This window comes from Scleropages formosus, chromosome 10, assembly GCF_900964775.1.
Source record: "Scleropages formosus chromosome 10, fSclFor1.1, whole genome shotgun sequence".
NCBI lineage: Eukaryota > Metazoa > Chordata > Actinopteri > Osteoglossiformes > Osteoglossidae > Scleropages > Scleropages formosus.
This window is the reverse complement of record NC_041815.1, coordinates 29,463,653-29,485,068: the sequence shown is the minus strand read 5'-3', so window position 1 is coordinate 29,485,068 and position 21,416 is coordinate 29,463,653. Positions and strand designations below refer to the sequence as shown.

Genomic DNA, 21,416 nt, shown 5'->3' with positions numbered 1-21,416 from the left:
CATTTTCAAGACAGTTCAATAGCAAGGGCCAGGTACACTGGGGAACAAAAAATTTTAAGTGTCACGCAATCATAAACTGTTGAATCTCATAGCATCTCTTTACACTGAATTCATATATGTTCTCAGAATTTCTCTGTCGGGCGGGGTTTTTGAGCGACACAGAACTTCACTTCGATAGTAGCCTACATTCACAAGTTAATGAAAAGGACAAAGGTGTTACGGATCATCTCTCTTCAGGGTCCAACAGTAGTCAGCCAGCATACTGGGACCCCACTTGCCTTGGTAGGCTACTGCTTGTCCATGTTTGAAATGTCCTGGTGAAATCGTTCCATTTTCATCACTGTCTGCACCGAGGTTGTCAGGGAAAAAGTCCAAGTGAACTTTTAATGACATATTACATCTCATGGCTCGGTTCGACTTCACTCCAGAGACCACTCACCATTTCACAAAAGTTTCCTGCTTCATGATTCCCCAAAAAGTTTTGGCAGATACTTTTCAATGATTTCCATGCTGCTTTGTCAACTTCATTTAATGACAAATTTGATGGACATTCAAGATACATAGGACAAGATGTTATACGCATGGGGTATAACAGCTTGTCCTGTTTATCTTGAATGTCCATCAAATTTGTCATCTTCTATCAGTTTGTTTATCTGAGGACCTACAGAAATACCTCCCTTAATCTTAGCATCCCTGATCCTGAGAAATTTATTGGTCAAGTACATTAATCTAATTCCTGTTTTGTCCATCACTTTAACTACATTTTTCATTAGTCCAAGTTTTATGTGCAAAGGAGGAAGGTAAACCTGCTGCTGGTCTGTGTTAGCTCTCAGGCCTTCTACCTTTATCTTGAGATTATTCATGCTACATAACAATAATAACTACATTTTGCTCAATGGTTGTTACAGTATGCTACTATAGTTAAAATAGAGTACCATAATGTCACTAATTGAACAGAATAATGAAGATGGGATCACAAGAAAACTAAGCCTGATAAAAATATCTGATTTCATTTTTGAATTCATCATGGAAAAGTCTGATTAGATCACCTGTTACAATCCATGTGACAAAGTTGTTGACTGGTGTTACTCACGCACACTGGCTGAAACCGCTTGTCCCAAGTGGGGTCACGGCAAACTGTTGCCCCACCTGGCAGCACAGGGCACGAGGCGGGAGGGGCAAGTGGTTTCCCCAAGTGGGACTTGAACCCCAGACCCGCCAGAGAGCAAGACCCACCGCACCCCCTCAATGTTACTCAGCTACTCTGAATACCTTCAGAAGTATGGGATCTCTGCCACAGCTAAAGAATTTGCTATTTTTTGGACGTTGTTCATCCCAAAGAGCTCTCCGACCTTATATCAGGAAGGCTAGGTAACATACATAACTACTCATTCAGATGATTCATCATTAAATGGTATTCGCACTTCCGACTATAAAGGTAATATATTTTCTTTAGGTAATTATATAGAGAAAATACTATTCTGCAATGTAAGTCACATTGGTCTTCAAAATACACACTGGAAAGAACTATGGACTCAACCTAGGACATATTGTCTCACAGATAAAAATTTTCTTTAAAATGATCTATCTGTCATCTTCGATAAAGTAAATGTTAACTAGATTTCGAAATGATATGGACAATTTATGTAAATTTTGAACAAGAACAAGAAATTACAAAAACATTTTTTTTTTACTCTATTTATAGTAAAATGCTCTGGTGTGAAATGAAAAGTTGACTATCAAGATGCCCGAAAGTAAATGTGAATTTCAGAGTTAAAGAAATGTTTCTTGTATTTAAGTGAAATGGGATTAATCAAAATATGCACCTCTTTAATCATTTTCTTTATATATCATATTCACAAACAAAAATGGTCAAATGCTAAACCTAGTTTTACCCTCTGGAAAACTGAATTGGAACAATATGTTAAGACTTCACAACGTATAAAAAAAATAACAAAGCAAGACACACTGTTGAGTTGTTTGTATTGTATAATTTGTCTACAATATGTTTGCAAACCCTGATAAGAAAAGAAAGTAATTGGAGTTTGTGTGTTTACAGTGTTCTTCATTATTGTTGTAACTCAGTATGACTGTTTGCTTTGGTGTGCAAAAACGTTTTTCTGTTGATATATTAACATATATATTGAAATTGTACTTTGTTTCATATCTGATGCTGTTGTTCAAGCTAAGCTATGACTTTGTTCACTTAGATGCTGGAGAGATATTTGCCATTTTTCTCAAGTGTTCAGTCTCAGGGCATGTACTGAAAATTCAGCTAACAGTTCTCATGTTTAAACTGCAAGACGTTAACCATCATATTACTCCCTGCCCACAATCCTTAGACCCAAAAAGCAACATTTTTGTGTTCTGCATATGGACCCTCAGGGAAGAGACTAATTCTGGGGATGGGAAAGGGGTACCGGGCACTCTCACGTGTGGTAAGGCCTTGGATCAAAAATGAAAAACTCAAGGAGGCTGGGTGTCCTTCAGGGGTTTATACCCCTCTACACCAAAATTTTCCAGAAAAGAGCTATTAAATGGAAGGGCAATGTCACCACTATTCTTATTTATTGATTTATTATAAATACAGTACCTCAGGGTGTTGCACATTTAAAAATAAAACACGTGTACAATACCATTGTTTTACTGTTACAATATCACAGTTTATTTTGTATTTTTACAGTGTTCTGGATGTCTACCTTCTGGCTGTGTTTGGCAGCAAAATACTGTTCTTACTAAATAAACAGAAAATGCTGACTTATAAAAACATATCACCATGCTAATCACTTTGTGTAGTGCTAATAAGATCATATATGAATGGGTATACAGAAATAATGATCATTATAAAACAAGTATTCTAAAAGTATACTTGTAAAAATGTGAATAACTGTTGGAAACATTTAAAAGTGATTACATTAGTAAAGAAAAAAATAAAATCACTTATTATTGAAAATGGTAATAATGAGCATCCTGTATGGATCACATGACAGGAGGGTGCCAGAGCAGGATATGTTAGCTTGTCCCAGAAAAACAAATTTCAAAAATTACAAAAATAAAAAACAACATCTCTTTAGAAAACATGAAAAACTACTAACTATTTTTTACAGTGGAGTATTTTGTTTTTATTTTTTAATTGCCATAGACGTCCAGTTTGGTATTCATGTAAAAGAGAATAAAATGATTTACAGTAGCCGAAGCAGATTTAACCGTATACATTCAAGTCTATCCAGCTGCTCTTGGTGTGAGTTCCACCTGTGAGTTGAGGGAGGTACGGAAGCACAGCTCCTGTTTGCACTCAGTGTGGGGAGACTACAGGGGGGCTCTGTTGCTGTGCACATGTCCATTCCCAAAGTCCTTTAGCTGGTCATCACCACACTGGCCACCCAGACAAACTTGGTCAAAGTGGTTCTCTGTGCCTGCCCAGAAATCCTTCAGAAGAACGAATAAATGAAGTGCTTTCCCAAAGGGGTGACCTCAGAGTTTTCATCTGGGGTTGTTTTAACTCTTGATAACACCCCTTGCTATTAATTTCAACTTGCTCCTCAAGTTTAAGGACAGAGGAGTCAACATCAGAAAACTCATAAGCCTTCAATTTTGGGGCATCGTTTGTTGCAAACATAGTTTTGGCTAATGCCTTATTGTCCCCCTCCACCTCTTCTGTTTTAATGAGATGTCGCTTCTGGTGTATGCCCAGGGATGTGGGGGTCTTGCAGACTTTGGGGCAGTAGCAGCAGCCATAGCCTTTTCCATGTTTTTCCACATGTTTCTTTTCGTGGCTCTTTTTGGTAGCAAGGTAGAGAAATCGCTGAGGGCAGAAGGAGCAGCGGTAACGCTTCTCAGTTCTCAAGCTCCTTGTGACGTTCTCGAAGCAGGAACCATCCCGTATGCAGCTCTTGCAGACAATCTTCCCGCCATCTTCCAAGGAGCTTGGCATGTCCATTGGGGAGCATGGCTTGCCGCAAGTTTGGCAAGAACAGGGATGACGGGTCTTTACATGTGTCTGTAGAGTGGAAAGGCTGAAAAAAACACTGCTGCAGACATCACATATGTATGTTGCCTTCTGGCTGCTGTTCTTCAGGCGGTTTGTGTTATTCACTTTGTCTTGCAGAATCTTGTCATTTTGACTGTAGCATGCTTGCAGGTAGTCTTCCTTGTCCTTGTACTCTGGAACCCTCGTGGTCCCCTTAAGAGGTCTCCCAGGTGGTCTGGTCTGACTGGTTCCCCTCTGTTTGGGTTTCAATTTCTTTGGCTTTTTCTTAGGCTTGTAGGAGTAGTATGGACGCCACAGATGGTCATTGGAATCACGGTCAGTCACATCATCATTTGATTCTGCTTCTGCAAGTGAAGTGAGGTCTGTTCTCATGCGTAGACTTGGGAAGTTCCTACTCCTTTCTCCAGAATTTTTCTGAGCTTCCTCTTCTTCTCGACACCAGAGGGTTGTTTTTCTCTTTCTTGGAAAGAGTTGAGCATCCCTGACCCTTCGATGGACGAGGGCCTCTTCGCCAATTTTTACTGTGATCTGGCAGAGGGGAAGCACCTGGCTCCCTACTGATGGCCCTGGACATGCAGGCTTGGCAATGTATGTTTCGGTCTTCCCTGCAGAAGACTGGTCATTTGTGAGATTGTTCCTGCTAGATAGAAGCAACTGGTCAGCCATAGTATCAGGAGGAGGACTAGGATTAGGAAGATCTCCCAGTTTGTACCCCAGATCTAGAGAACTGGCTTGGCTTGCCTCTAAAAAGGGCAAAGAAGACTTGTCATTGTGAGAAGTATTCAGAGGTGCTGAGGCTTTGTCACTGATCTGCCTGACAGATGACATCTTGTTGACTTGTTTGGGGACAGTAGGATGCGTGTACCCATAGCTGATCACGGATGACTCCCTACTTCCTACATGGGACAAGCTACTATACTCGTCCATGCCCGAAGGCACAGACGTGCTTATTCTCTGTGAAGATGCCACTTCAGAAGAGGGCAGCTGATTTATATCTTGGTTGCATGGCGGATCAAAGCTGATATTTGGTGTTACAGATGCAATTACTTTTGGCGTGGCCATGAAAGTCATGGGTAATGAGAACAAAGACTGTCTTGCACAAGCTCCATCTGCGCTGGCCTCTTCCAAAGAAGTGGAGGCTGAGCTGCAGGTCACGGGAAGAGAGACAGTTTGGTTGTGATATTCCTGTGAAAAAGTCTGTCTGTATGTGTACCGCCTCTTTCTGTATTTCATGGGCAGAAGTCTGTAAAGTTTGATGGGGTAAACACTGCCTTTGAAGCTACTGTTGGCTGACTTCTTACTCACTACCAACCGAGGGTCAATCCCATGGAAAGACTTTTGGTGATTCTTCAGGATGTAGTAGGTCATAAAGGTGTCCAGGCAAAAGATACACTGGTAACGGCGTTCTCCTGTGTGCCAGATCTCATGCTTGGTGCGATACTCGGCCAGAGCAAAAACCTTGTCACAGTAGTGGCACGGGTATGCCCTACGCCAGGAGTGCACATTCTCATGCCTCCTCAGGCTGGACAAGGTCACATAGACACGCTTGCACACGCCACATGTGTACAGTCTCTGTTCTTCTGTTAGCCCGGCTCCTCTCTCAACTTCATGTGTTGCCTCAGCAGAGTCTGCTGTGGAAGAAGGACGATGCCAGGAGAACTCCCTGTCAATTGGGTTTGGCTCATTGGCATCAGAAAGGCTGCCTCTAGTTTCTGTGCGTCTCAGGTTCCGTTCAGGTGCCAGCACCTTGGCTTTGCAGCATACTTGCTCGTGGTTACGAAGTCGTTTAGGGTGCATGAATTTTCTATAGCAAAACTTGCAAAACAAATAGCTCACAAACCTCTTCTTCCGGATATGAGCATTCCTGTTGAGGGTAGCTCTGCCTGTGAAGGTCTCTGGGCAGTAGTCGCAATGAGAAGATGACGGAGATAGAGATGGTGGGTTCACTGTCTCTTCGGTAGATGTGGTTTTACTCGCGTGCTGTTCTTTTCCACTGCTTACCTTGTCAACAGCATTTGAGGAGATAAATGCTGAAGAGGGAACAACGGCAGATACAGATGATGGGCAACCACCGTTTGCTTGCAAAGGGGTACCACTTGCAGGTGTAACAGGTGTCTCTTCGCTGAGACCGGCACCGAACCTGTGGCGTTTCTTCAGTGGGCCAGAGTTTTGGAATGCACGTGGTCTGATGGGTGCCTGTGTGTGATCCATATCTCCATTGACAACTTCCTGCTTCTCCTCACTGCGTTCAACGGCGTTGTGCATTTGGCTCACGGCGTAAGAATGCTCAGACAAAGTGTGCACTGGTTCACTCTGTGATGGAGCAGAGCTTTGGGGAAGAAGTTCTTGCTCGGGGGACCGATGCTCTTCAGAGCGCAAACCCAGAGAGGTAAATGGGTGATGCCCAACGCCAGCCTCTCTGATGGAGAATGCGTTGGTTATCCGGGGCCCACTGGCACATTCCATCTCTTCAGGTCGAGCTGACTCTCTCTTCAGTGGATGACTACCGAAGGAAAGAGGCGTGTGGCGTGGACTGGAGATCTTGGTTGGTTGGCGGCTGGACAAAGAGTGGTTGTAGAGTGCACCGGAGCCCCGCCTCTCCTGCTCCATTAGCTTTTCCAGAAAAGGGATGCCGAGCTTCTTCCCTGCTGCTACTAGCAGCCTAATGTCTTCAGTGCCTGCTGGTGCTACCTTGGAGCTGTAGATAAAGTTGAGGATGCTGGCAAAAATCTCAGACCTGAGGTCTAAAAGCTCAAGCACCTGGCCTGATGCCCCATGCTCAGGCGTTGAGAGGGCGTTTCGGAAATATCCGCTAGAAGCAGCCAGGACATTCCGATGGGCTCTGAACTTGATATCCTCCACGACAATGGTAACATCACAGAACAGGCCACTTGTGCGTTGCTCGTTCAATGAACTGAGGAGGACGTGGGCATGGATGCTGTCCATCAGGCCCTTGGTACTGGGCGACATCACCGTCATCTGCAGGGGAAAGAATAGAGCTCTGTTAGCAAGCTGCTAACTGGGAAGTAAGATTGTTTCTTCCCAAGAAATTCTAAATATGAGCCAACAGAAACAAACAGCAATAATTGGAAGCCTCAGTGATGGTGTTCAAATTCAACTTGTTGGTCAGTGACAGCAGGCACTTTCATTTTTATTCATTTAGCTGACACTTTTCTGTTAAGCTACTAACATTTATTTTCTCATTTATACACCTGGGTAATTTTTACTTGAGCAATTTAGGGTAAGTACCTTGCTCGAGGGTACTACAGCTCGAGGTAGGCTTCAAATCTGCGCCCTTTGGGTCCAAAGGCAGCAGCTCTAACCACTGCAGTAGCCTACCAGCTGCCCCTGGTATATTACTGGCATGCTCTGTAGACCTAATTGTAAAAGTGAACACAGTATCAGAAAGCACTAATCTTCACCGAGATCTAAACTGAACACCTACTATTTCTTTCTGGCACAATCTCAGTGGTCTTAATAGATAGGAAGGAAGACTTTTGCCCACGTTGCACATCCTTTCACTACCATTAAAACCACAGATCATTTAACAGGGCTGGGGAATTTGTGGACGCCTTGCTCTGGTAATTTTAGTCGCTCCCACAAGTCTAGCAGCAATAAACTTTGGTTTGCGGTAAAAGTAACTCTTTGTTTCCCACATTAGACATCTCAGGTGCCAAGTGATCTGCTCCATCTTAGAATAAAATGGTAAAATTGGGCTATTTGTGGTTTCCAACCTTTTATGGTAGAGTCCAGTAGTTCTGCTGCATCGATATATCTAGCAGTTTCACATTTTAATGTGGCCGGAAGCTTTTACACTTGAGATATATTAGAATAGGTCCGGTGCAGGGAGCTCCTGTTGCCATCTCTGAAATTCTTTCCTTCGGGCCAAAAATTGAGGTGAAGCGTTTGTGGTCTATTATTAATGTAAACTGTCTACCATACAAGAACTTTTTAACTCCCCAGACTAAGCTCTGTGCTTCCCTATCAATTTGTGCATGGCTGCATTTAGTGGATCTTAATGATCATAAAGGAAACACAATAGACTTGTTCTCCTGCATCTGCAGTTACTTGAGAAAAGACCAATTCAGGTCAACATGGAGCTGCATCCCATGTTAGGCAGGTTTCCTATGATGGGCCTATGAAGTGTGTAGAATTTGATCTGATGCTAGTAATTGTTTTTTAAAAGCCTTTTCACTGTAGGGTGTCCACTGCCGGGGATTACCTTCCTGTAGCAACTGGTTAACAGAATGGAACAGGGTCATCATGTTGGGTAAAATCTTACAGTAATAATTTAGCAGCTCGCAAAAGGATCTGAGTAGAGATACGTCATTAGCATGGCTGTGTTTAACATTGCAGTTATTTTTTCTAGGGGTTGCATCTATCACTTGATCGCAGCGAGTGTGAGTCCTTGAAAAATTCACACTGCATTTTGTTGACTCGCAACAAAAACTCAGGCGACTTCTGAAGCAGTCTTCGTGTTTTTTAGATGTTCCTTATGATCACTGCTGGTCACAACATTATCCAAATAGTGTCTAAACTCTGGAATTCCTTGAAGAAATTGATCCATGTCCTGTTGTCACAAAGCAGGGTGCCACTAGCGCCACCACAAAAATCAAGTAGCTGTACTGCAGGCCTTTCCACGTGTTGGTTGATAGGAGCTTGTTGGAGTCATCTTCAGTGTCCATTTGGGGATAAGTCTGAGCTAGGATCAACTTAATGAACTGCCTTCCTTCAGACAGTGGCATATATGGCAATGGAAACTGGTCCAAAGTCTCCAGAGATTCTCGCAGTTACACTTTTCTTTAGGACTGGTACTACAAGTTTTCCTCGCTCACTCCAGTTGACTTTATTGCAGAAGCTCAAGCTCTGCATGCGACTTGTCTCTTATTGGATAAGGCAGCTGTCTTTCTTTATCGAAGCATGGTTTTGCATTACAACCCAAAAAGCAAGTTTTCAAGGGTCGTTGCTTTAAATTAATGCCAGAATGGAAACATTTTATTTTGTTTTTTACCAAAAAATAAATGGCAGTTCATCTTTGTCAGTCATATACGTATTTCAAGCATATGTGCAAAGTGTATGTTTATCCCTATTAAACTCGAGAGTGTAGGACCTCCTTCTCGTCTCCAGCCGTTGTGCACATACGAACTGACAACAGCCATACACATAGTGGCACTGAGAAGCATCGCATTTTATTATTGCTGTAATTGCTGTAATGGCCTACAGGAAAACCAAATGAGGAATGCGTGAACATGCAGCACAGAGGATACAATGACAAGCAACTTAAATGTTTAAATGTCCACTAAATAAACACTCTAGACCTGGGGGAGCAACAGATAGATTTTCTGTCCATGTTTCAAACATAAAACTCAAGTCAAGCAAAAAAAAGGCCTTTCAGCTCCAACATTAAAAAAGGCAAAAATAATCAAAACCTATAAAGTTCTAATTGAACAGAATAAAATACAGCAGAAAGAAAAAACTCAATCGGAAGGTAAGCACTTTTCACAAAACCCTTTAGTCCTCATAAAGTCCCAGCGATACCTCTTTTGGTCCCCGTCTTTAATTGGCATTTGTAATTTGTAAAGCCTAGTTGGGCTTTAAAATAAACTAATTGACCTTCATAATAAACTCCAGCCCAGGTATGACTGTCATTCTGGGGGACAGGGTGTGGCTCCTGTTGACCCCAGTTATGCTGTATGGCACTCAGCTATCTCTGCTGCCATCACGTGTCGTCAGACGGTATCGTTGCCGCGGTAACGTGCAGGTTTGCTTTTTATGTCGATTTACATGTCTGTATGCTTTGAGCGAATTGTGCCGTTTGTATCTTGTACGTGGAAGTCCTCCCTCTGCGTGTTCTCTGATGCGTTATGTGAGTGCTTTAATTCCACAGATCACAGTGAACTTCTATTTCCTCGGTTTTTTGTGCCGCGTAGCAAACAGGAAATAAAAGAAAGCAGTACTTCCCGTAAGCGAGAAGATTCCAAAAAGATCGGGGATCGGAGCATTTGGCCGCAAACTGAAACTGGGAAACGTGCCCACGACTGGGAAACGTGTGACTCACAAAATGGTGGAGCAGGAAACACACAAAGACATGCAAATATACACACACCTTTCGAGGAAACAAGGAGCAGCTGTTCATCACTCATGTAAGTAAGTATAAAAAAGCAGCTGTAAAAATGTACCGTCCCTTGGACACACACACTCCCATGGGCAATTGTGTTCAGCTTGTCTGATACCGTTGAGATAGCTTACAGCTCCATCAATTCAGTTCAATTTATTTTTAAATAGCGCTCCCCTCAACAAGGTGACTCTGCTGAACAAGAGAGCGTGTGTGTTGTTCAGTGGTTAGCGGCCAACTTTTAAGAAAAGGAACCCGGAGTCCTGGGAGGGGCTCTGCTGTAGTATCCTTTAGAAGTTGAATGTGCTTCACTACATCAGCTGTAAAGAGGTGGAGCGTAAAAATTCATGCAGTATAAATCACTTTGGACTAAATGTGTCTGCTGAGAAATGATTATATTGTTATTCTAAATGTTTGTGATCCAAATTTATGGACCCAGCGGTCCACAGTCAGTTTGTACAAAGCCCCTTCCTCTGCACGGTTGCCTGATCGCCCCAACATGGTCGTAGCCATCTAACGTTTTGACGTTCAGTTATTAGCAAATTATTAGATGCGAAAAAGGTGGCGGAAATGTTTCCTCTGCAGCCAGGTCCTTTTGTAAAACCCGAAACTGAAACAAGGCTCGAACATCATCATTTAGCTCCGCTTTGCTTCTGATACGGGCCGCCTGCGGCCGCGTTGCGGCGTGCCTGCGCCGAGCTGCTTCTGGGGCGTCGCGGCCATTTTACTCCTCCTGTGGAGAACGTCTGGTTGGAGGTAAGATGGCTGCTGGGGGACGGCCTGCTTTTCCGTCTGCCCCACATGGCACTCAAACTTAGCGCCGGGAAGACACCCTTGCGCGCAGCACTCGAAGAGCCCTTCCGTGACCCCGTGGCCTCCGGCCTCTGCGCCGCCTTGCTTTCTCAAGTTCGCCCGTCGGAGCTGGACAGAGAGGTGCCTTTCTGGCTGCGCGACGCCTTCTCAATGCCCTCGCCGCCATGCAGTCGCCATGTGGGATGACGCAAAAGCGCTTTCCATGGATTACGCAACAAAATGCGTCCAATTCTGCGGATAAACACAACTGCATTGTCTCTGATTTCCTGCAGCCACTGGGCCCTGACCACATTAATCTGGAACAAAATACCCTTTGCGAGGAGCTGCGGCTCACGACGGTGCAACCGACCCCCTCGTGCAGGCATTCTGCAGCAGCCGACATGTGCCGCTAGCCTCCCGTGTTTCCGTTATCCTATCGTTGCGTCTACCGTTTTAACCGCTGCGAGCATCCAGCCGAGGATGGAGATGCACGACTCGCCCGATCGCTGATAACCCAGCGGCTCTGCTGCTCGCAGGCAGGCCCGCGTTGCCAAGGCAACGTGCTGTGGCGCAGCACTTATTGGGATGCAGCTGAATCGCAGCGGCTGCGTCAGCCGTCCGGGGATTTGATCCCGCTCGCCGCGTCTCGGTGCCAATTCCATCACCGTGAGGCAAAGCGTCCTGCCCGCCCGCCGAAGGTTACCTCTGTCCGTGCGCGCGCGCGTCCGCGTGCACGGAAATCTGGGAGTGTAAGAGACTGCAGCCGGTCGCTATCACCGACACTTACCCTCTATTGCTTCGTGCACTCTAGCTTCATCTTTTTTTTTTGCCTTTTCTGAAGATATTTCCTCCTCCCGTGCAGCACGTACGCGTCTAACGCCACAGACGATTTGTAAAAATAATGCAAAAATAACAGTTTTTTCTTCCAGTCATACGTTCACCATGGTGTTTCTGCTAACTTGAACCACCGAAATCTTGTCATGTAGCGTAGCCGGTTGACCACACCCTGCTTGAAAATCATACGTCAAAGAGTCTTCCAAACCGAGGAGAAAAACCATACCCTCTCCTCCCGTGCATGGCACACGATGCAGAAAAGTGTTACACAATCAGCCCAGTCAGACAAATGGCAAAAACGCGAGCGGCGGATCGCTGAGCGAACGGCGGACGATCAAAGTCCTGCACGACATCCGTATTTTTCAGCTGCGATTTTTCATCTGGGCAAAGTGGTTGATTATGAAAGACATGCAAAAAAAAAAAAAACACCAAAAAAAGAAAACGTACCTGAGGAATGTCAGAGAAAACGATGCTGCAGAAACGCTACGGGAAAAGACATTGTGCAGCGTCCCTCACCTACTACGCTTCTGCATTGCGCGCCATAAAAGACAAACAGTTTGCAAACTGCAGCTGGAAGTAGAAGCCCTTTTTTGACAAGACTCTGTTGATCAGCTGTGCCGTTCGAGACGAAGCCTCTCTCCTCTCTCGCTCTCTCTCTCTCCCCGTCTCTCTCTCCCCCCAGCCTCCTTCCTTCCCCGCTCTCTCTCTGAAAACCACCAATCCAAAAGCTGTCCTGAGCCCTGGTGCCGGTCCTGCCGCCCGTTCGGTGCCCACTCGGTGCCAGCCTGCTGCCCGCTTTCTACCCGAGGCGGCTGGCCATAGGCTCCTGCGTGTGTGTGCCGCGCTGGGAAAGTTAAAAATAGCCGCACGGGCGCTCGGGCTGCTTGGGTGACCAAATCAGCCAGTCGCTGAGCAGGAAGTGAGAGCTTTATTATGCATGTCTGCGTGCAGAGAGCGGCTTGCTGCTCCGTTGCATCAGGGCTGAGCGGAGGGGCGGTCGGCGAGAGCTCGACCGCACGGCACCGTGCATTGCTCAGACTCGACTAACCCCGCGCCGCTGCCACACATGCGCGCACACACATGCGCACGCATAAACGCAGCAGCCGCTGGGCCCGAGGCTCATACCGTAAACAGGGCGCCGATTCTGCTCATCTCGCACCGCTGTTGTCAATACGAGCGCAGAAATGGTGCCGCCATCTTTTGCACCGCTTCCAAAAAGCCCTCGTCCTGCTCTCTGCTGAGCACTGCCAGAGACAAATGTGCGGAAACAGCGGCGGCTCCTCCAACCTTGAACTCCTCCAACCTTGAGCAAACACGCTGCAGCCTGCCGGAGGGGGGGTGTCTGGTGTGGGCCCACGGCAGGAGTAGTTCTTCAGTTTTCTACTGCAAATTCTGCCGCTCACAGAATAATACAAAGACAAAAGAGTCAAAGTCAAAACAGCCGAAATGCCGAAAAGACCTTTCGGCTGCAACGAAAAAACTGCCCAACAACAGGCTTAGCTCTGTCACACAATCATCCAAACATCCAGTTCACCCGCAATCCTTTTCCACTCCGTTCTTGTTGAATTTTGCTTGAAGTTCATTGGCCACACCTGGTACTCATTAGTTTATCGGGCCCACCGCACATGTTGAAGGGCGAAGCGCCGTCAGGCCCCAGAGGGTCCTGGAAAGCCTGGTGCAGCTGCTACGGGTCTCCCACAGATCCAGCTGTGATGGAGGAGAGCTTAGCCCCCCACACTCGACAGTAGTAGACAATGAGGAAGGTAGTGACCCCCTCCTGAAGGAGCGCGGCAAAAGACAACCGGGCAACACGTGTGGAACTGCAGCTACACCGTGTGGCGACAGGGCCCGCTAGATGGCTGAGACTTGCGCCTCCCCCACTCAGCTGGGTGTGGATCCATAACTTACTTCCTCCTCGGCAACACGTGCAGGAGCCCCACTCCTAGTCATGTGGACCCGAGACTCTAGCCGGTTTGAGACGATTCCCCACCCGACAAGCTGTGTGGCCGCTTCCGGTTTCCTACCACATACATGTACAGCACTGACCCCAGTACAACTCTGGAAGTCGAAGTACCAGCGGCAGCTTACCTGCCAGTGATCAGACTCCCAGAGGTTTATCTTTCTCACAATTACTTGGCCTGAGAGGTTTTTTTTTTTGTTTTCCTTTCCTCGGTTTCTAAATGGCTCATTTCAAAATAATATATTCGCATTTTGACTTTACTTTCTTTTGACGTCACTCGTGTAACCATATATGCTCAGTTGTTCAGCGCTCCCTCACTTTGCTGACAAAAAGCTCTGAAGAGGGGGGTTAAAACAGCTCAGAAAATCGTCGGCACACAGCTACCAGCAATACGGGACATCTACACCACATTTTTTGTCAGAAAGACAAAAGCGAATCATGGAGGATCGCAGTCACCCTGCATGGGCACTTTTCTCTTCTCTGCCCTCCGGAAAGCGGCACAGGTCTATTCGAACCTGCACAGCTAGGTTCAGGGGCAGCTTTTACCCCATTACTGTAAGAGTGTTCAACACTCAGTAATGTGCCACCTTTTGCAACTAAAATTTGCACTGATCTCTCCAAGCACATCACTTACATTGTCAATTCTAAGTATTCTGGCAATTTATTGTTATTTATTGTTACTGTTACTGGCATTATTTATTGTTTTTTTTGTGTAGTACTATCTATTGTGTTGTCTATAATCTGCGGAGAAGCACTCAAGCAAGAATTTCATAGTGCTTTGTGCACGGTACTTGTACTTATGACAATAAACCTTGCACTTGAACTTGAAAAGGGCATTTCATAAGAACAATTTAAATGCATTTCAATTACACACACACACACACACACACAGAACACTGACTCCCCCCGCCCTGCACAATATCCGACACACATACACGCTCGCTTGGCACTGGCTCCGCTCGTCTCGCACTACTTCCGCAAACATCAACGCTGCAGCTCGGACTTCGTGCACCACACACACACACCCTTCACTTGGCACTTACTCCGCAAACACACACACACCTTATTTGGCACTAACATTGCTAACCTTGAATTACTTCCACAACTACAGAGAAGCACAGCAAAGAACACACCAACTTTTCCCTTCAACTTTATACCACACACCCACATACTCATCACACTGCCAACATCAAACTTGATCTTAGTCAGCTGCCAACGGCTGTTCCGATTTCTCCTCATCCTGCTCCACCGGCTGCGCCGATTTCTCCTCATCCTGCTCCACCTGCTGCTCCGATTTCTCCTCATCCTGCTCCTCTGGCTCATCTGTATCTTCCCCGTGTAGCTTATAGGCGATGAACATCTTTTTCCATCCCAGGATGTTTGCCAAGGACTCCATCTCAGGTGTGATGGTTCCCCATTCAACCTTGGCCCTGTGCTCCCAAAACTGGTCAGAGTCGCAGAGCTGCACCACAGGGAGGAGAAGGGAAGATTGTCACACTGTGGCTGCACAAGTGATCACACATACAAACATCAATGTACAATGCTGAAGGTTCCTTTGTCCCTGTAGACTTGCTTTAACAATAATTTTACAAATATAAAAACTGTATGTAGATATACAGTATATATGCATGCAGGCCAAAATATGTTTCAAATTTCATTATACATTTAGGGCCCTGGAGTTTTATGACAAATTTTGTAACAAATACTTATTTAAATAAAGAAATATAACAAATAAGTATTTCTTACAAAATGTGTGGTACTGATAAGGTAGTATCACCTAGTATTCAATTGTGCACCCCTCAAGTATGAAAATTATTACATTCAAAATTATAATCCACACAGGAAATTTTTGCTCTGTAGATTAAAGGTATTTGTGGTCTAATGAATGTAACAGTTTAATTTTCCTCTACTTCATTCCGTTCCTGACTGTTTGCTTTATCAATGTGGCTAAATAGATTCTACTGAAGGGACTTTAAACTGAATTAAAATGTTTCTCAAGCTCTTATATGAGATTACAAGTATCTCTGTGCATTTGAGTATAAAAAGCAGATTAATGGAATAGAAAAGTCTAACCGTGCTGCTGGATGAAAATGGATGGTGCTTTATGTATGTACATAAATTTTACCTTCCTTAATGCTGCATTTTTCCTCGAAATCTTAATATGACAACGGAGACGCTGCTACACAGACACAATTGTCATACAATTGCGCCCCCTTGTGGAAATAAGATCACCTTGACGCTGCAAAAAAATTCACCCACAAGCGCACTTTGCTATTTTTTTGTACAACAGCTGTACGTGAAACCACTCAGTGGTTTGAAAAAAAAAACACCTGAGGGTAAGTTACTCTGGAAAAAAAAAACTGGGGGTGAGCAGTTATTCTGCTACTTGACCATTTTTTATACTATATTTATAATTACTTTTTTATCAACAGCATGAGGTTATTTTAGTGCAGAGTACAAGAGTTTCCCTTTTTACCTTTTTATACTTTGATGAAGTGCATCTCAGCCGAAGAGCATCATTCAGGTCGAGGAAAGTCATTATGTGGAGTATCAGGGGGTCAGGCATCCGGTCCAGGTAGTCAAATTCTCCATTACACAGATTTGAGACGTATGTCAGGATTGAGGGTCCAAATACCACGGTGATTTTGTCTAGATATAAGCACAGGTTGTACATGCAGTCTGTTTTGCTTTAACATTTCGGCACATCGTCACGTGTACTGCACGACTTAACGCATCACTTGACACTTCTGACTTGTGGAACCAAGAACAGCGAGTGAACGAACAACACATGAACTTTCAAAGTAACAATCTTACGCATAAGAACGGAATCATCTTTGAACTCCTCGTGGGATTCCCTCAGTTGTCCAGGCTGGGTGTTCCGATATTCACTTCGCAGAGAAATTTTCCACCATCTCCAGATCACCTGCAGTGAGGGGATATCATATCAAAGCAGGCAGTAGTTCCCAGTCCTGCCCTTTCCTGACTCTGCGTGTGTGTGGGGCTAATGTAAACAAAGCTAATTGTTTATGAAATTGAGAAATACCAAGAAACAGACTCTCTGCTCCTCAAATGTGGAAATACACACGTTTTTGAACATTATTTTCAGACTGAAAACGCATATACATTAAAAATGTGTATTCAAAGAAAATATTGCAACGTGAGTTGATTTTCTGTAATGATATAATGAATGAAAGACACTGCTAGCTCATTATCAGCTCATCGTGTAAAAAATTAATCCGTTTCCAGAGCACATATTAGTTATTAAACTATGATGAAGTGCAATATATGCCTTGCTCCTTGAGGAGACATATTAACTGAACACACAATAATGTCAAGATTAGTCCGTTATGCAAACACAATGCTTGTTCTAATTGTGTATCACAGATAATAAGATCGTGTCATTCTCCGGTAATTCAGATAAACAAAAAAGCTGAGTTATCTTACGATGGTTGGGTAACACACTGTTCTACAACAGGTAATCTGGACTGGGCTTCTTGTGGTACACTTTCAGAATTTACACTTACTACACGACAGAAAGTCTGTTAGAAAATGTTACATTTTTCCGCAACAAGAATGTATAAAGAATTAAATTAAAATAAACGAGAACGTGCCCTCCACTTACTTCACGCCGTGTTACAACAAGGGTATAAAAGTCTTTGGAAGGTGCAGGACCCTGGTCACTAATTTCGAATAAAGTTTCTCGCAACAAAGACGCCATGTTCGGACGCTACGCGTTACTGTGGCAACTGGCAATACTACAGCTTTCTGCTGAAGGTACCATGAAGTTCCGGCCTCAAGCTGTACACGTACGCTGCGTAATGACGTCATAATCGATGCACGCAACGTACCACAGCTTTTTTTTTTTTTTTTTTTTTTTTTTAAATTTATTAGCACAATAAAAGCTTTGACCAAAACAAGGTCGCTATAAAAGCCGGTGTAGTTTTTTTTTGTTGTTGTTTTCGGCACAAAAAAAATCAACTGAACATAACTGAATCAATAATTTATATAACATAAGTAAACATTCATACTATTTTATTATTTTAATTACGCTGCAGAAAAGGGTTTACAATACATGTACTATTATATTATACATTTACCCATACTACTTGACTTTGTGCCATGCTTTCTTATTCTTTACATGTTTTAATATAACATTCTCATTCACTTTTAAAAAAGGGCAATTAGGATTCAGCATTTGACCATTTTGTTTGTGGGCTTGATATTTACAGATAGACATATTTACACAGAAACACGTATTTTTAGTAACGTCCTTCCGCTTCAAATCGATAAAAATGTCTTTATCAGTGAAATTCACTTTTACCTTCAAGTGTTTGTGTGTACCTTCAGATCGATTTTCCATTCCAGTACAGTCTACGAGCAGAAGAGATGAAATCATGTGTGTCGTGGAGAAGTCTGTGTGTGTCACTCACTGTGTGTGTGTGTGTGTGTGTGTGTGTGTGTGTGTCCTACCTGCGGAAAACCGACGACAAGAGAAAATTTAGCATTTACTGTTATCTTCGTTATTGTCATTATTATTATATATTTATTAATGTTGTTTTTCACTATTTTATTGTTATTATATCAAATGTGTCTTTCACTGCTTAGTGCTTTGGCAATAAGTCCATACAATTTGCCCCGTGAACCAAGCAAACTAGACACTGAAAACTGCAGTAAAAACTCAACCGCAGCGAACCCGTGAAGGACCGTCGCACGCGCGCGCGCGCGCGCGCACAGGAGGCACGCGCGCCCCGCGGCACTGTGTTCCCGCGCCGCTCGTGCATAAACCCGCGTGACGCTTTTCCGCGCTCGTTTTCTCGTGTCGTTATATTGCTCCCGCTGTTGCTGCAGAATTTTGCCATTTTTGCAGCTTTTCGACATTAAATTTACCCGGATCTTTTGTGAGCTCTAGTAATGAAGTGCTACGAAGACTTTTTACAAAAAGACTTTTAAAAAAAAAAACAATTAAATAAATCTTGGGTCAGATCGATCGGGTGAAGCTTGACCTTCCGACTCGTTCCCACTAATATCATGTCCCCAGATCATATTCAACTGTCTGGTTACGGCCTACAAAACCATGATCAATGGATCTGCTCCGGATACCAGGCTAAGACCGATCACTCGCTACACCCCAACCAGACAGCTATGCTCCTCCACCTGTCCGCTTCGTGGTCCCATGTAGAAGATGTCCAAAATCAGAAGCACGGAGCTTTTCAGTTCTAGCTCCAGTGTGGTAGAATAACCTCCCCTCTCACTCAGAACTGCTGAATCCCTCTCTGCATTCTAGAAGTGTCTCAAAATTCACCTCTTCCAGACTCACTTCTCCCCTGATCTCCCGTGTGCTGTTATGTGTAATGACTTAAAAAACTATTTGCAGGTACTTCTGCAATGAATGCTGGTTTATGGGGATGGCACTGACACATTGATTGTGCTCAGGAATCGCGCATGTCAATCCAAATCTATCCTTCCGTTAGTGTGATGCACTTTGGTATCATTCTCAGAGATGTAATTTTGGAGAAAAGCATCTGCTACATGAATGAATGTAAATGTAAATCAAACATTACATTGAAATAGCAACCAGACGGATGGACTCAACCACAGTGACAGTGGGCACCACTCTTTCAACACTAAGGACACAAGTAGAGCACAGAACTTTCTGGAGGGACTTTATTCGGGATCAGCAAGAATGTGCATTGATTCAATTGCACTTCATCTCAGGTATCCTACTGTCCTCGCCAGATGTTTGCTGCAAAGCAACAATCGATTGTTAATAGTAAAAAAAGAACTGAGCTTCACATTCAGTTGTCAGCTATTCTAATTGACATCTGTGCTGTTTGTTTTTAGGGAAAAGCTTTGTTTCTGGACATTGGGTGTGGACAAAGGGCCATGGGCAGAGGGGGCAGATGAGCCGAGTGCCGTGGCATTTCCAGTTTTGGAGACTGATGATTTGGTTGCTGATCTGCAGAAAATCATTCTAAGAGACATGGCATTTTGTCTCATTTGGCACTTTTGGCAAAGTTCAATTCAGCTAAAGACTACTGATATGCTGTTTTATGTAGGTGCTGTGTGGTAGTGATACTCGAGTATCAGTTTAGCCATTTGACGTGAACTGTGTAGAATTCAGCCAGAGGTACCACCGTGTGCTGAGGGAGCTCAACGTCTCCCTCCTCGTATTTTCCAACAGGGTTGGAGTGCATGATCTGACTGACGCCACTAGCCTTGCAATACTTCCTGCAACAAATACACTGCATCTGGAAAGCGACCAGGTGTTTGGCAACAGGAGGAGTTTTTATTGCAAGTTTTGCCACTCATACTACAAACACATTACATGAACACAAAACAAACTCAGTAATCACAATGCAATGCACTACGTAACGGCAATCCAGCTCCGTCACTCAAGTTTCCGAACAACCTGCTCTCCTGCACCTCTTCCCCTGTCTGTCTACGTTGAGTCTTCTGAGACTGTTTTGCCACACCTGGTACTTGGTGTCTCGTCACAGTGTCCTCTCCAGCTGTGGTCGCCGGTGTACGAGGTATGGCTCCTGCCTACCACACTCCCAACACTCTAGAATGTCACCAAGGTTTGTTTCCTCCCTAGGTCAAAGAGCCATCAGACCCCAGTGGGAGAAACCAGAGAGTCCTGGAAAGGGTGGGATGAAGCTATGGGTGCCTGACAGGGTCGACAGGTGATGAAAATGGAAGCTTCCTGCAGAATCAACAGCGGAATCACATCTTGAGGCTGGCAGCTGCCACATGCGGGCCAGAACACAGGCTACAGGGATTGCTTGTGGATCCACAAGGCAAGGAATTCTGATGAGGGTCTTGGTCCTGAATGCTCCCAATTTTGCTTCAGAAGATGGCACAGTGGCACATTGAGTATCACTGCTGTCTCACAGCGCCTGGACGGTGCAAGAGGATGTGGATGCGATCCCCGCTCAGTCTGTGTGGAGTCTGCATGGGTTTACTCAGGGTGCTCTGGTTTCCTCCCACAGTCTAAAGACATGCTGTTCAGGTTCACCCATAGTGTGTGAGTGACACAGAGAGAGTGTGTGTGTGTTCCACTGATGTATGGATGGGTGACGCAGTGTAAGTAGTGTATCTAGTAGTGTAAGTCACTGTGATGAATAAGGTGTGTGGGCTGATAACACTACACAGAGTTCATTGGAAGTTGATCTGAAGAGAAGCACCTGCTAAATAAAATGGAAATTGTGTATTACTTAGGTACAATGGATTATATCCTTCATCTTTTTCTGCAGTATCCAATATGACTCCTCTCCTGTCATCTGTGGTTGCTGTTTTAAATACAAACATCTTAAATGTGTAAGTAGGAGAGATTTATACCAAGTTTTACCATGAAATATCCCTGTGTACGTCTGCATTTTATTTCCCTTAGTATTAATTAAAAAACTGTGCACCCAGCCAGTAAATGATCCATACTTATAATGACTTGGCAAGGGGTGCAGTGGCACAGCGGACTTGGCTGGGTCCTGCTCTCTGATGGGTCTGGGGTTCGAGTCCTGCTTGGGGTGCCTTGTGGTGGACTGACGTCCCATCCTGAGTGTGTCCCCTCCCCCTCCAGCCTTAGGCCCTGTGTTGCCAGGTTAGGCTCCAGTTCACCGCGGCACCTGCTTGGGACAAGCGGTTTCAGCCCGTGTGTATAATGACTTGGATGTAATTAACTCTGAAATAGAATTATGTTGAGGGTTGGCCCACATTCTAACTGTCCG

General features: G+C 44.5%; 2 protein-coding genes across 6 annotated transcripts; both read right to left on the bottom strand.

The window, feature by feature from the left end:
- Positions 1 to 2,568: 2,568 nt before the first annotated feature.
- zbtb38 (zinc finger and BTB domain containing 38) lies at positions 2,569 to 13,514 on the bottom strand. Of its 3 annotated transcripts, none has more exons than XM_018748913.1 (2): positions 12,858 to 13,514; positions 2,569 to 6,970 (listed from the first exon to the last, which is right to left on the bottom strand). In XM_018748913.1, the coding sequence occupies exons 1-2, from the start codon at positions 12,882 to 12,884 to the stop codon at positions 3,398 to 3,400; spliced, it is 3,600 nt and encodes a 1,199-aa protein (XP_018604429.1). In that variant the 5' UTR covers positions 12,885 to 13,514; the 3' UTR covers positions 2,569 to 3,397. The 3 variants fall into 3 exon arrangements, with proteins under 3 accessions (XP_018604429.1, XP_018604430.1, XP_018604431.1); XM_018748914.1 differs by lacking the exon at positions 12,858 to 13,514 and adding an exon at positions 12,180 to 12,849; XM_018748915.2 differs by lacking the exon at positions 12,858 to 13,514 and adding an exon at positions 11,686 to 12,163.
- A 1,049-nt stretch (positions 13,515 to 14,563) lies between these two features.
- Positions 14,564 to 18,090, bottom strand: fbxo36a (F-box protein 36a). 3 transcript variants are annotated; one of them, XM_018748585.2, is made up of 4 exons: positions 17,315 to 17,473; positions 16,507 to 16,615; positions 16,169 to 16,278; positions 14,564 to 15,154 (listed from the first exon to the last, which is right to left on the bottom strand). In XM_018748585.2, exons 1-4 carry the CDS (start codon positions 17,408 to 17,410, stop codon positions 14,894 to 14,896), a joined length of 576 nt encoding a protein of 191 aa, XP_018604101.1. In that variant the 5' UTR covers positions 17,411 to 17,473; the 3' UTR covers positions 14,564 to 14,893. The 3 variants fall into 3 exon arrangements, with proteins under 3 accessions (XP_018604101.1, XP_018604100.1, XP_018604098.1); XM_018748584.2 differs by lacking the exon at positions 17,315 to 17,473 and adding an exon at positions 18,014 to 18,090 and having other exon boundaries at positions 14,570 to 15,154; positions 16,169 to 16,341; XM_018748582.2 differs by having other exon boundaries at positions 14,572 to 15,154; positions 16,169 to 16,341.
- Positions 18,091 to 21,416: the final 3,326 nt, after the last annotated feature.